The sequence below is a fragment of the Mercenaria mercenaria genome, chromosome 10 (genome assembly GCF_021730395.1).
Source record: "Mercenaria mercenaria strain notata chromosome 10, MADL_Memer_1, whole genome shotgun sequence".
NCBI lineage: Eukaryota > Metazoa > Mollusca > Bivalvia > Venerida > Veneridae > Mercenaria > Mercenaria mercenaria.
This window is the reverse complement of record NC_069370.1, coordinates 26,829,967-26,844,207: the sequence shown is the minus strand read 5'-3', so window position 1 is coordinate 26,844,207 and position 14,241 is coordinate 26,829,967. Positions and strand designations below refer to the sequence as shown.

Here is a 14,241-nt window from a genome sequence, read left to right as displayed (position 1 = left end):
TGAAACTTAGTCAGAATGTTAATCTTGATGATCTTTAGGTCAAGTTCAAGTCTGGGTCATGCAGGGTCAGAAACTAGGTCACCAGGTCAAATCAAAGGAAAAGCTAGTTAACACTCCTGAGGCCACATTTATGACCATATCTTAATGAACTTGGTCAGAATGCTTATCTTGATGATCTTTAGGTCAGATTCGAATGTGGGTCAGGTGGGGTGAAAAACTAGGTCACTAGGTAAAATCAAAGGAAAAGCTTGTTAACACTCTAGAGACCACATTTATGACTGTATCTTCATGAAACTTAATCAGAATGTTAATCTTGATGATCTTTAGGCCAAGGTCGAATCTGGGTCATGTGGGGTCAAAAACTGGGTCACCAGGTCAAATCAAAGGAAAAGCTAGTTAACACTCCTGAGGCCACATTTATGACCATATCTTAATGAAACTTGGTCAAAATGTTAATCTTGATGGTCTTTAGGTCAGATTGAAATCTGGGTCAGGTGGGATGAAAAACTAGGTCACTAGATCAAATCAAAGAAAAAATCTTGTTAACACTCTAGAGGCCACATTTATGACTGTATCTTCATGAAACTTAGTCAGAATGTTAATCTTGATGATCTTTAGGTCAAGTTTGAATCTTGGTCAGAATGTTAATCTTTATGATCTTTAGGTCAGGTGAGTGATATAGGGCCTTCATAGCCCTCTTGTTTTAAGAACCTGTTGGCGTGATGCAATTGAAAACCTGGTTTTTATGGAATTTCCATGTTTTTTGTTTAATGATATAATTTCAGGAATTTCAACTTTTTCATGTAAGATAAATGGGAATTTTACTTCTTTACATTGGATTAACTTTCATGTAAATTAGTCCCCGACAGATATTAATGATTTCACAATATAATATAATCAAAACAAATAGTAGAGATAGTACCTAAGTTTTTTAAATCATAGGTTTGAAGTTAAAAAGCTTTGAAATGAAGGCAAGTGTCCATATTTTTCTCAAAAAATTGATATATAGAGAATACTTGAACCAGAAGCCTAGAGTTATGAGCATTTAATATTTTCATGTAAAAGAAAATTTTGTGATCAAGGAAATGTAACTCTTCTTGAAATGGAGAGCAAAACATCAGAGGGTCATAATATAGTGAATATTTTCTAATTGGGTGCATTTGATTTAACATTCAATGTGACCTGGATTTCTAAATAATGATCCATGATACTGTGTGCTAAAAATTTAGAACATCTGTGGCAGTCAGTAAACAGCAAAAATATGCTGTAGCAGAGTGCGACTATTTAAGCTCTAACCGGGACTCGAACCCAGGACCTCTCACACATAAATCAGACACTCTACCACTTCCCTATAACAGCAGTAGCTAATAGCTATCAGTTTAAGTGCACCTATTACATTACTTGAACTGGAACAATTTTGTGACAATAACATCATAATCGGTGAACTCCGGATTATCAGCCTATTCGCTTTGTTACCTAAAGGCAATTTTCTTGTAAAGAAAAAATATAATCTAATGCTGCCAACGTTTAGATAGGTCAAAACTGCCCAAATTTCTCTGACATGTTGTTCAGAGTATGAACTTACTAACTGGTAGTACCAGTGAAATATAACTTACACTGAATCATTTACATTTGCCCTTGTAGCAGCTGTCGAACGGCAAAGACTTTGAGCTTTGTCCAAATATAAGCAATTATTTTACCAGTTTTAGAAGGATTTCAACTGATAGGAAATTACAGTTACAAACTAAATACCTTTCTGCAACACACGGAATCATTTGCATGCTATGTCAGTCAGTATTATGACTAAGATCGACTGTCATTCATTTATTCCAAAGATTCATAGACAGAGTCCGTTGTTTACATTTTTTAATCGTAACTGGTGCACTTGTAAAAACCACTTTATTTTGAAAAATCGAAGTATGCGAAGAGCTATGGTACGGTCTTTACAAATAGTATTTGGCAAATGCATCTACATCTTTCAAGGTTGTGATGTATTTTTAGTTCTAAATGACCTCGGATTTGCAGCTATTGTTACACATGTATTTTATACAAACACCCTATTAATGGTAGATGATTTTTGAAGCCTGAGCTTTGTATGTATTTATGTTTGTTGTTGTCCTTAAGATTTTTTAGAACTCATAGTCTACTACCTTTACAGAAACAGAGATTTGAGTTACATGAAATATTTTAATTCTCAGAAATGATGACAGTTTGTATGCAAATGTTATAACTATGGACTAATGCATAAACTGTCTAATGAAAATGAGAAACTGTCAAAATCATTATCGGAATGATAGGAACATGAACAACTTGATACTAAAAATGATATAGATAATTAAACAAGTAATCTTTTTCTGTGATAAGCTTTAATTGTGATATTTGACGTTGTGATAAAATTGTGATAAAAGTTTGATTGGGGGTATATAAACAATGGATCGCGCAAAACTGTTTAAGGATTATTTTGTTAGTCGACAGAACGCTGTGCTCATCCCAAATGAGGAGTTTGGTAGACGGAAGTTTATAAATGTCGGAATAAACAGGTCTTTGAGTCTGTCAAGAATTGAAGAAATTAACAGAAATCACACTAGCGAGATGCGGTCAGGTAAGTCATATTAACTTAATTCTTAAAGCACTTTTATCATGTTTTTTTTTTATCATAATTAAATTAACACTAGTAGTAAATCTGATGCAATTGTCAAATTTTGTCAATGTTTAAAAACTTATTTTTCAAAAATGAACAATGTAAATGGATGCTGGATTTATTATTCTATCTCCCCACTTGGGGAGACATATTGTTTTTGCCCTGTCCGTTCGTCCTTCCATCCGTCCGTTACACTTCTTTTCCGATCAATAACTGGAGAACCATTTGACCTAGAACCTTCAAGCTTCATAGGATGTCAGGACTTATGGAGTAGACAACCCCTATTGTTTTTGGGGTCACTCCATCAAATGTCAAGGTCACGGGGGCCTGAACATGGAAAACCACTTCCTATCAATAGCTTGAGAACCACTTGACCCAGAATGTTGAAACTTTATAGGATGATTGCTCATGCAGAGTAGATGACCCCTATTGATTTTGGGGTCACTCTGTTAAAGGTCAAGGTCACAGGGACCTGAACATGGAAAATCATTTCCGATCAATAACTTAAGAACCACCTGACCAAGAATGTTGAAACTTCATAGGATGATTGGTCATGCAGTGTAAATGACCCCTATTGATTTTGGGGGTCACTGTTTTAAAGGTCAAGGTCACAGGGGCCTTAACATTGAAAACCATTTCTGATCAATAACTTGAGAACCACTTGACATAGAATGTTGAAACTTCATAGGATGATTGGACATGCAGAGTAGATGACACCTATTGATTCTGGGGTCACTCTATTTAAGGTCAAGGTCACAAGGGCCTGAACATGGAAAACCAGTCTGTAACTTGAGAACCAGTTGACCCAGAAAGTTGCAACTTCATAGGATGATTGGACATGCAGAGTAGATGACCCCAATTGATTTTGGGATCAGTCTATTAAAGGTCAAGGTCACAGTGGACAGAACATGGAAATCCATTTCCGGTCAATAACTAGAGAACCATTTGACCTTTCAAACTTCATAGATTGATAGGACTTAAATTGTAGGTGACTCTTATCAGTTTTTGGGTCACTTGAGCTAAGGTCAAGGTCACAGGGGCCTGAACATAGAAAACTCTTTCCAATCAACTTAAGACCCACTTGACCCAGAATGTTGAAACTTAATGGGATGATTGGACATGTCAAGTAGATGACCCTTACTGATTTTGGGGTCACTTGATGAAAGGTCAAGGTCACAGGGGCCTGAACATGGAAAACCATTTCCAGTTCATAACTTGAGAACTACAAGGCCTAGAATGTTGAAATTTAGTGTGATGATTGGACATCCCTATTGCAGCCAACCATCTGTGTGTTTTTGACTTTCGCTCCTGTCCCCTATTGACTTCTTGCCTATACGACTGTGCATTGGGGGAGACATGTGCTTTTCTACAAAAGCATCTTCTAATTGGGTCCTGGACTGTCTTCTGAAGTTTTTTATCATATAAAGCATTATTGACCAGACAAATGTACCAAATGCCTATGCCTAAAAAGAGACCCCAACCTTAAAAAGCTTGAAAGCTAAATGTCTCATGCACACAAAAAAAATAATGATAATGAAAAAAGAGATGATGTTTATATAGATTCAGAATAAAGATATGATAGCAGAAAAATGTTAATATGGGCATTATTTGGGCATTCTTCTTTACACAATTTGCACAGTTATCACAGAAGTCCTTTTTAGTCCCATACTTGTGGAACAACGGAGGGGACTATAGGAATGCCCTCCGTCCATCCGTCCATCCATCTGTCTGTTCAAAAATCTGGATCCTGCAATAACTCAAAAAGTAGTCAAGCTAGGTTCCTAAAACTTGGTATGTGAATAGAAGGCAGTATGTAAGTTAAGCACTTATGTGATTTATGCTTGTAGGTCCAAGGTCAAGGTCACTATTGAAACTCAAGTAACAATTGTTTCTGCTACATAACTTTTATATGCATTGATGAATTATCTTGGAGGTTTACACAAACGTTCCCCGTGATGAGACAGTGTGTCAACACATGGTCTGGGCTTGTTGATTAAAGGCCAAGGTCACCGTATAAGGTCGAGTAAAAATTTGTTTCTGCCCCATAACTTTATTGCATTGAAGGATTTTTTTAAACACATAAATGTTCCCCATGATTAGATATGTGTCACACATATGACCCATGGTTGTCAGTCAGAGGTCACTATTGAAGGTCAAGCAAATTTATTTTATACAGTAGGGGACTAATGTATTGCCACTGCAAAACTCGGTCACTTGTTACTCCTGTAGTAGGTTAGAACTGGTATGTTATCCTGGAACACTCATTACCCAGGAACACTGCAGTACCAAGGAACACTAAATCCTGGAACACAGGAAACACTGGAACTTGGAACACTGGTACCCTGGAACACAAGAAACTCTGGAAACTGGAAACACTCGGGTTTGATCAACTGTCCCCTGTCTTGTAAGTTCAATACAGTGCAACCACTATAGAACAACAACACTGGAGAGACTGACATTGTTGCTCTGTTAGATGTGAAAGAAAATATATCATTGCGGTATTTGCTCAGTAGAGTGGTTGTTAAAATGGGTTAAGCTTTTCCATTGGAAAATGGCATTATATTCAGAGGAAACAAACAAATCTTTCCGTAATTTCAGGAAACAAACAGTGGATCCATCCACCTGATGCCATAACACGAGGCCATATACTTTATACTGTCAAGGTAATGTTCCTTTCATACATTAAGATGCTACATCATAAATCAGTAAAATTTATAAGATTCCATCAAGGTAATCTGTCTTTTTAGCTCACCTGAGCCAAAGGCTCAGGGTGAGCTATTGTGATCACTCACCGTCCCACGTCCGTCGTCCGTCCGTAAACTTTTACTTTAAACAACTTCTCATAAACTGCTAGGCCAATTTCATCCAAACTTCACAGGAATGTTCCTTGGGTGAAGCTCTACAAAATTTTTTCAAAGAATTGAATTCCATGCAGAACTCTCGTTGCCATGGCAACCGAAAGGAAAATCTTCCTCTCAAAAACCAGAAGCCCTAGAGCTTAGATATTTGTTGTGAAGCATTGCCTAGCGAACCTCTACCAAGTTTGTTCAGATCATGACCCCGGGGTCAAAATTGACCTCCCCCGAGGGGTCATATGATTTTACATAGGAAAATCTTAAAAAGTTTTAAAAAATAAACCAGAAGGCCTAGAGCTTAGATATTTGACATGTAGCATTGCCTAGTAGACCTCTACAAAATTTGTTCAAATCATGACCTCCGGAGTCAAAATTGACCCCGCCCCAGGGGTCACTTGATTATACATAGGAATCTTCAAAAATTTTCTAAAAATAAACCAGAAGGCCTAGAGCTTAGATATTTCACATGTAGCATTGCCTAGTGGACCTCTACAAAATTTGTTCAAATCATGACCCCACCCCAGGGGTCACTTGGTTTTATATAGGAAAATCTTCAAAGTTTTTCTAAAAATAAACCAGAGAGCCTAGAGCTTAGATATTTCACATGTAGCATTGCCTAATAGACTTCTACAAAATTTATTCAAATCATGACCCCCGGGGTCAAATTGACCCTGCCCCATGGGTTTACTTGATTGTACATAGAAAAGTCTTCAAAAGTTTCTAAAAATAAACCAGAAGGCCTAGAGCTTAGATATTTCACATGTAGCATTGCCTAGTGGACTTCTACAAAATTTGTTCAAATCTTGACCCCCAGGGTCAAATTGACCAAGCCCCAGGGGTTACTTGATTGTACATAGGGAAATCTTCATAAATTTGCTAAAAATATACCAGAAGGCCTAGGTCTTAGATATTTGATATGTAACATTGCCTAGTAGACTTCTGCAAACTTGTTCAAATCATGACCCCCTGGGTAAAATTGGCCCCACCCCAGGGGTTACTTGATTGTACAACGGAAAATCTTCCAAAAAATTTCTAAAAGTCATCAGTTTGACATTTGAAACATGTAGCTCATAATTATTACTCAGGTGAGCGATCCAGGGTCATCATGACCCTCTTGTTTACCAAGATGCCATTACTTAAGGTCATTATATACTAAATAGTGTCAAAGTAATCTCTATTTAATACTAAGATGCCATTTAAAAATTTTTAAACTGTTTCCCTTTATCACTAAGATGCCAAAGGAAGATGCCATGTAATCTGTCTATAATGCTTCCATAACTTGAGGCAATATATTCTTTATACTGTCGAGGTGATGTCCCATTTAATGGTATGATCCTGTTATATGACATAAGATTATTGTCCCCTGCCATTTTTGAAGAAAAAAAGGGGCACATAGAAATAGGCTGCGACCTTCCATCCTTCTGCCCTAGCTTCCATCTGTTCGTCACATTTCATGTTCAGTCCGCAACTCTGCCATCCATGAAGGTATTTTGAAATTACTTGGCACAAATGTTTCCCATAATGAGACGATGTGTCATGCACAAGACCCAGACCCCTACCTCCAAGGTCAAGGTCACACTTAGAGGTCAAAGGTTAATAGGGTCTGTTTCGTGTCTATATCTCTGCCATTCATGAAGGGATTTTGATATTACTTGGCGCATGCGTTCCCCATAATGAAACAACATGTCTTGCGCAAGACCCAGAACCCTAGCTTTAAGGTCAAGGTCACACTTAGAGGTCAAAGGTTAAAATGGTCAGTTTCTTGTACAGTCAATAACTCTGATTTAAAATTTCTTGGCACAAATGTTCCCTGTAATGAGTTGATGTGTCATGTGCAAGACCCAGACCCCTAGCTCCAAGGTCAAGGTTACCTTTTGAGAACATTTTTGGTATTCTTTATTGTCTGGTCTGTAACCTTTTAGCTCACCTGAGCAATACCCATGGTGAGCTATTGTGATCACGCTGTGTCCATTGTCTGTTGTGTGTGTATGCATTTGTCTGTCCGTTGTCAAACATTTATGTTTAAAAGACATCTCCTCCAATATCACAGAATGGATTTTGATGAAACTTGGCATGGATGTTTCTTTGATGGTCCTCTACCAAAGTTGTTCAGACAGTTCTGCTTGGTTGCACATAGGGGCTACCAGAGCTAAAAATTGAAAAATCTTCAAAAGACATCTCCTCATAAACCAATTTTGAAATAATTTCACACAGATGGTCCTTATGTCACCCTTTCCAATATTGTTCAAATTATACTGATTTGTCAAAAAACATAGCAGCCAGGGGATGTGGTCACTATATGTATATAGTGGAAATTAAGAAAATCCTCATGTGAAACTGCTGGCCCAATTTTGAAATAATTTTACACAAATGGTCCTTGTGTGACCCTCTACCAAGATTATTATGTCTCCCACCACTTGACCACTGTGGGAGACATATTGTTTTTGTCCTGTCCATCCGTCAGTTCGTCCTTCCGTCCGTCACACTTCATTTCCGGTCAATAACTGGAGAATCATTTGACCTAGAACCTTCAAACTTCATAGGGTGGCAGGCTTATGGAGTAGACGACCCCTATTGTTTTTGGGGTCACTTCAAGGTCAAGGTCACGGGGGCCTGAACATAAAAATCCATTTCTTATCAATAACTTGAGAACCACTTGACCCAGAAGTTGAAACTTCATAGGATGATTGATCATGCAGAGTAGAAGACCACTATTGATTTTGGGGTCACTCTATTAAAGGTCACAGGGGCCTGAATATGGAAAACCATTTCCGATCAATAACTTGAGAACCACTTGACCTTGAATGTTGAAACTTCATAGGATGATTGGACATCCTGAGTAATGACAATGACAATGACAAAATGTTTATTTGATACTGGCTACCGGCCCATAACAATATAATGCAGTACAGAAAGACATTTTAGACAAATGTACAGGTACACTAAAGATAGATATAATACATATTATTACTTATACACATGTATTATATCTACAAATATTAACAAAGATGTATGTATCTTTCCAAAACATTGGCTATAAACTTATGACATTTAAATATTAGCCTAATTCTTTATTATGTGTTCGAATGTAACAGAAATAGTATCTGAATATTTTTACTTATTATACACAAGGAAAAATAATGTACAGTGAAACACCGCTCGCTCGAGTATCGATGACTCGGGCACCCGGGTTCACTCGAGCAATTCATGTGGTCCCGGAAGGTTTCCTTCTATTTTCTATTTACATATGGTATTCTTAAGAATATGTCAACTTTTTTTATTACATTACATTGTATGTAAAAATGTACAATTTAATATCTTGTAATCAAGAAAGCTTACATGATACTTATCACATAATATACATTCATAAAGTTATCATTGGTTCAAATCAGGTGCCATATTTGTATCATTAAGCATCATTAACAAAAATAGCATCAGCAAAAAATATTTTATCTATTACAAATTTGCTTTTCGTTTTGTGAAAGCATGGTATATAAATATTGCCAAATTATTTAACAATATCTCAGACCTTGTACTCGTAAGAATATTAAATTTATGTACAGTTGGATTTGTGTAATACTTTGCCGGCAAATACTGCTGTCTTATATCATCGTATATAGGGCATGCCATAATAAAATGGTATTTTGTCTCAACTGCCATCTGGCATATCTTACATATACGATCCTCCCTTGCTGTATTATTATACCTCCCTCGTTCTATTTCTAAATCGTGCGAGGATGTACATATCTTTGCTAAGGCATTCCTAAATTTACGTATTATAATAACAGATAAGTACTCTTCATGTTTAAAGTCATACTTAAACAAACAATAGGTCGATAACTTAGGGCTGTTATTTATATGACTATTCCAATTTTGTCTGTACTGGTCACACAACCGATTAACAAATGACTTGATAAACATTGTTTCATTGGTAACTGACTGTTGGTTCCAAATATATCCAAATCCGTTAACATTAATAGATCCTTAATACCAGTAGCCCATGTTGTTTTACCCATCTCGTCAAATACTGACATCATATTATAACATTTTTTTACAAGTCTATAAATCTGCATTTTTAGTATTTTCAACCAATACTTTATACAGCGTTTGGCTGCCGCTATAAACAGTGGATAACGACCACAGTCTCCTAAAACAGCTGCATTTGAAGTGTTTTGTTTAACGCACATATATCTCTTACATGTCTACTACTGGGGGGATTTTGACAAACTTTGTCAGAATGATGTATTGGTACCCTAGTTGTGTCCCCCTGAAAATAAGACTGGTTCAACAATTTTTGAGTGAGTTATGGCCCTTTGTTTATTTTTATAATTTACAAAGATTTATATAGGGAAAAACTTTGAATATCTTATTGTCCAAAACCACAGAGCCTAGGGCTTCGATATTTGGTATGTAGCATCATTTAGTGGTCCTCTACCAAGATAATTCAAATTATTTCCCTGGGGTCAAATATGGCCCCGCCCCGGGAGTCAAATGGTTTATATAGACTTATATAGGGAAAAACTTTAAAAATCTTCTTGTCATAACCTACAACATTCAAATTTGGACCTTATGTATAGTTTTGAGTGGCTAGATGAACTTTGACATAAGTTGACCTTGATCTTGACCTAGTGACCTACTTTCACATTTTTGTAGCTACAGCCTTCAAATTTGGACCACATGCATAGGTTTGTGTACTGAAATAAAGTTTGACCTTGACATTGACCTAGTGACCTACTTTCACATTTAATTTGGACCACATGCATAGTTTTGTGTTCCGAAATGAAATTTGACCTTGATTTTCACCTAATGACCTATTTCACATTTCTCAAGTACATGCTTATTTGCCATTTGATCGAACTGCTGATATACTCTTTCGATAGCCACAAGGTGAGATAGAAACATTCGTTTTTGGTTGTACAGTTGACAGTACAAAAACTATTGAAGGGACAAATTGATTTGAAGTGACTGTTTTTGGATTTCTGTCATGTTTTTGTGCAAGTTTCGACCAAAACAGGCATTCTGCTCTTGTTACATTGATTGTATTACGTACTATATTACTATATCTCAATTTCGGAAATGTTTGCACGTTTCTAAAACCTGGCATCGCCGGTTTTTTAAGTTTAAGCAGGATGTTTGTCGGGCCTATTTATGCAAATTTAATGTATCAACTGGTTTCAAAACACCGCATTCCGCCATTAGAGGGAGGGCTTTTAATTAGCGGTACAAGAACCACTCCTTGCGCCTGTCTGTCTGAAAAAAAAACAACATTATGTGACATTACTAAAACGTATCGTAACAGATATTGCCCATGAAAGAGATGGTACATGCCATTTGAATTTTGCAATGTTTGAGCCTTGCTGTCTGCTTGTATTTTGACGGATACTTCCCCAATAATAAAGATAAGAGAAGACAAAAATGACACCCGTGCTACGACTCGAATCCACGAATCATAAAACAATCTTCACTACAACATTATACGGAGCGCACTAACAGATGGCACCACGGAGGCAGCTATTTACAGCATGTAAATTTAAATAGAAAACATTTAATCTAACCATCACTGACAGGGTAGAGGTCTGAGGTCGAAAATAGCGAAAAACTATTGACTATTGTTTCTGATGTTTCACCAAGACGTTTAATATGTAAATAGCCTAGTTTCAGAGCCCTCTTTATAAATACAACTATTTCTATGTTTATTCATTTTTTTTACATGATTGCGATGTGTGGGCCTTTCCTTTTAAAATACCCCCATTTAACAAAATGAAGTGAACGACATTATTAACTGTATTTACTAACTAATCACAAAAGAAATAATCCAGATGATACTGATTGTACACATCCGCATGAGTTCTGATACATAGATGTATACATGTGTATTTAAAATGACTTAACATACTAAAGGACAATTGATAATGCGATGTATACGTTGGGCACAGTGATAAAGAGATTCTGAAATAACTGGGCATAAATGTTCACCATAATGAGACGACATGTCTTTTCAAGACCCAGAACCCTAGCTCCAAGGTCAAGGTCACACTTATAGGTCAAAGGTTAAAACAGGGTCTGTTTTGTGACCGGTCCATAACTCTGCCATCCATGAAGGGATTTTGAAATAACTGGCATAAATGTTCAGCATAATGAGACGACATGTCATGCGCAAGACCCAGACCCTTAACTCCAAGGTTACAGTCACACTTTGAGGTCAAAGGTTAACAGGGTCTGTTTCGTGTCTGGTCCATAACTCTGCCATCCATGAAGGGATTTTGAAATAAATTGGCATAAATGTTTCCCATAATGAGACGATGTGTCATGCGCAAGATCCAGACCCCTTGCTCCAAGGTCAAGGTCACACTTAGAGGTTAAAGGTTAACATGGTCTGTTTCTTGTCTGGTCCATAACTCTGCCATTGATGAAGGTATTTTAAAATTACTTGGCATAAATGCTCAGGGGCATTTGTCACTAAAAGTGACAGCTCCTGTCATATAAGCAAATTTTAACATTATGCAAACTTTAATGCAAATGCTGTGTTATGGCATACTGTATATATAGTAAAATACTGCTTATAAGAAATAAAATGGAGTCTCAGCCCAAGTTAAGATGATAATAGATTCTTGAATTGTGTACTAAAAGGGACAACAAGCTAATACACTCGAAACCCGTTATAACGCTACTCAATATACCGCGGTATTCGTTATAACGCGGTAGGCTCTTGGCTCCGGAATTTTCGTGGGTTCTAAAAAAAAAACGAGTCTGCGGATGTTATTTAATTTGATCATAACCAGCGTTAAATCTACATGTACCTGTATATTTTGTACTTTAACACCTTTGCCATGACAACTGTGACAAAAATCAATAATTGTCTGCTAGCTTACTTGTTTGGGTATCGCCATTGTTAAAGTTTGAATACATGTAGACATGTGACAATTAGGCAATCAGTACCATGTCAAAATTAGATTGTTTGCATAACAAGCGTGTAACATTGGTCAGTCAACTATCAAACCGTTTAAGTTTGCACCAATTAAGCGGATGACATGAACACTTGAGTGAATAAAAAATCGAACAACAGGCCCAGTTTTGTAATAAAATGCAGCCGTTTTTCGTAATCATCACACTCAGTTCATCGGAAGTAACGAAGATTCAACGCACTGAAAGCCATATTGAGAATGTTCTCCCTTTTTAATGTCGTATATTAACGACGGTGATTTAACAATTTTCTATCTTATTTATCGATTTTCTTCATGTATTCAAAATTATTTTTTTATGATGGTCCGCGATTTTTCTCTTTTAGTTACATAAACCCCCAGTGCAATTGTATTGCATATGTAATTCTCACGAACGCGCACTCCTCACACAGCGTTATATTGTTTACTTCCGGGATACACAATTCCAACTTTCTTTTAGAATCACGACAAAATGAGAAGATGACACAGCGTTATAATTCTTTTGATGTATTTTTCAGTAGCATTTAAGGTAAATAAATGTCCCGTTTATACGATTCTTGTTTCTTATTAACATAAAACAGCGTCCAGAATACGTCTAATACATTACTTGTGGGTGGGGTATTGCATATACCGCTGATACGATCAACCCGCGTTATAAATTTAACCCCACTAGATCCCTGGGTCTCGAACCGTTATAACGGGGTCCCAGTGTACTTAGCATTTAATATGCAGTGTTCACAATGACATTACATAAATATATGGAAAAAAAAGAAAGAGGGACAGATTCAATTATTTGCAATATATTCTGCATGATAAACAAGTTTGTAAGGTTGTTGCGTATTTTACACATACATTTGAACAATAATGAGACACATTGACCAAGTTTGGGCTACCCATGTACAGAGTTGACTCCCTGTAAGTTTTACATCTGTTTTAAAAAAAAAATTTCAAAGAAGAGCTGTATTCAGAAATGTATTGTTTTTATTTTTCACAACATTATGCATGTATAATGATTTGAATAATTGAGGTGTGTGAACCAGGGTAATGATGTGAACACTTTAGTGTAGATTGAGCATAGATAGGGGATTTATAAGACATTTGCAGCTAATGATTTAGATAGACTGATGCCCTTGGCTCTACCTTTGTGTTATAAGGTAATTGTCAGGTGAAATGAAATGAAGGATGAAATAGTTATGTGCTTTTAAAGCTCTTTGTTGAATTACTGATTTGTTTACCTGGTGAACTCTGAAAACTGAAGGCTTGTACAGGGAAGCTCATGTCTACTTAGTTGGTTTGATCCCTGAATATGACAAAGATTTGATTGAAGACATTTGTCTAAAGTCATTCATCCACTCACTTTTCTTCAGAATTAAAATGAAGAAAGTAAATATGAATGTTTTTTCTTTACAAACTATCACTACTATAGAGAACATTTATATCACCAACCAGGGTTTTGAATTCTAATGTCTTATTGTGTTTGTAGACAGTTGTTAAGATTTAGTAACATTCGTTTTTGTTAGCTCACCTGAGCTTTTGTGACTGCTCAATGTCCGTCGTCCATTGTGTATCGTGTGATGTGTGTCGTCTGTCAACATTTTCTAAAAAAATCTTCTTCTTCAAAACCACTGGGCAGAATTACACCAAACTTCACAGGAATAATCCTTGGATAGTCCCCTTTCAAACTTGTTCAAAGAATTTAATTCCATGCAGAACTCTGGTTGCCATGGCAACCAAAATGAAAAACTTTGAAAATCTTCTTATCCAAAACCGCAAGGCGTAGAGCCTTGATATTTGGCCTGTGACA

General features: G+C 36.5%; 1 protein-coding gene across 9 annotated transcripts in view; it reads left to right on the top strand.

Annotated features, from left to right (window-relative positions):
* The window catches only part of LOC123559586 (PTB domain-containing engulfment adapter protein 1-like), a 228,074-nt gene that overhangs the window by 105,414 nt on the left and 108,419 nt on the right, over positions 1-14,241 (top strand). For 5 of the 9 annotated variants that reach the window (XM_045351536.2, XM_053552557.1, XM_053552558.1 and 2 more), the window contains 2 exons: positions 2,469-2,602; positions 5,240-5,304. In XM_045351536.2, coding sequence (XP_045207471.2) covers positions 2,593-2,602; positions 5,240-5,304 — 75 coding nt within the window. In that variant the 5' untranslated portion in view covers positions 2,469-2,592. Of the gene's footprint in view, positions 1-2,158; positions 2,603-5,239; positions 5,305-14,241 lie in introns of all 9 variants that reach the window. The other 4 variants (XM_053552559.1, XM_053552556.1, XM_045351531.2 and 1 more) reach the window with 1 other exon arrangement.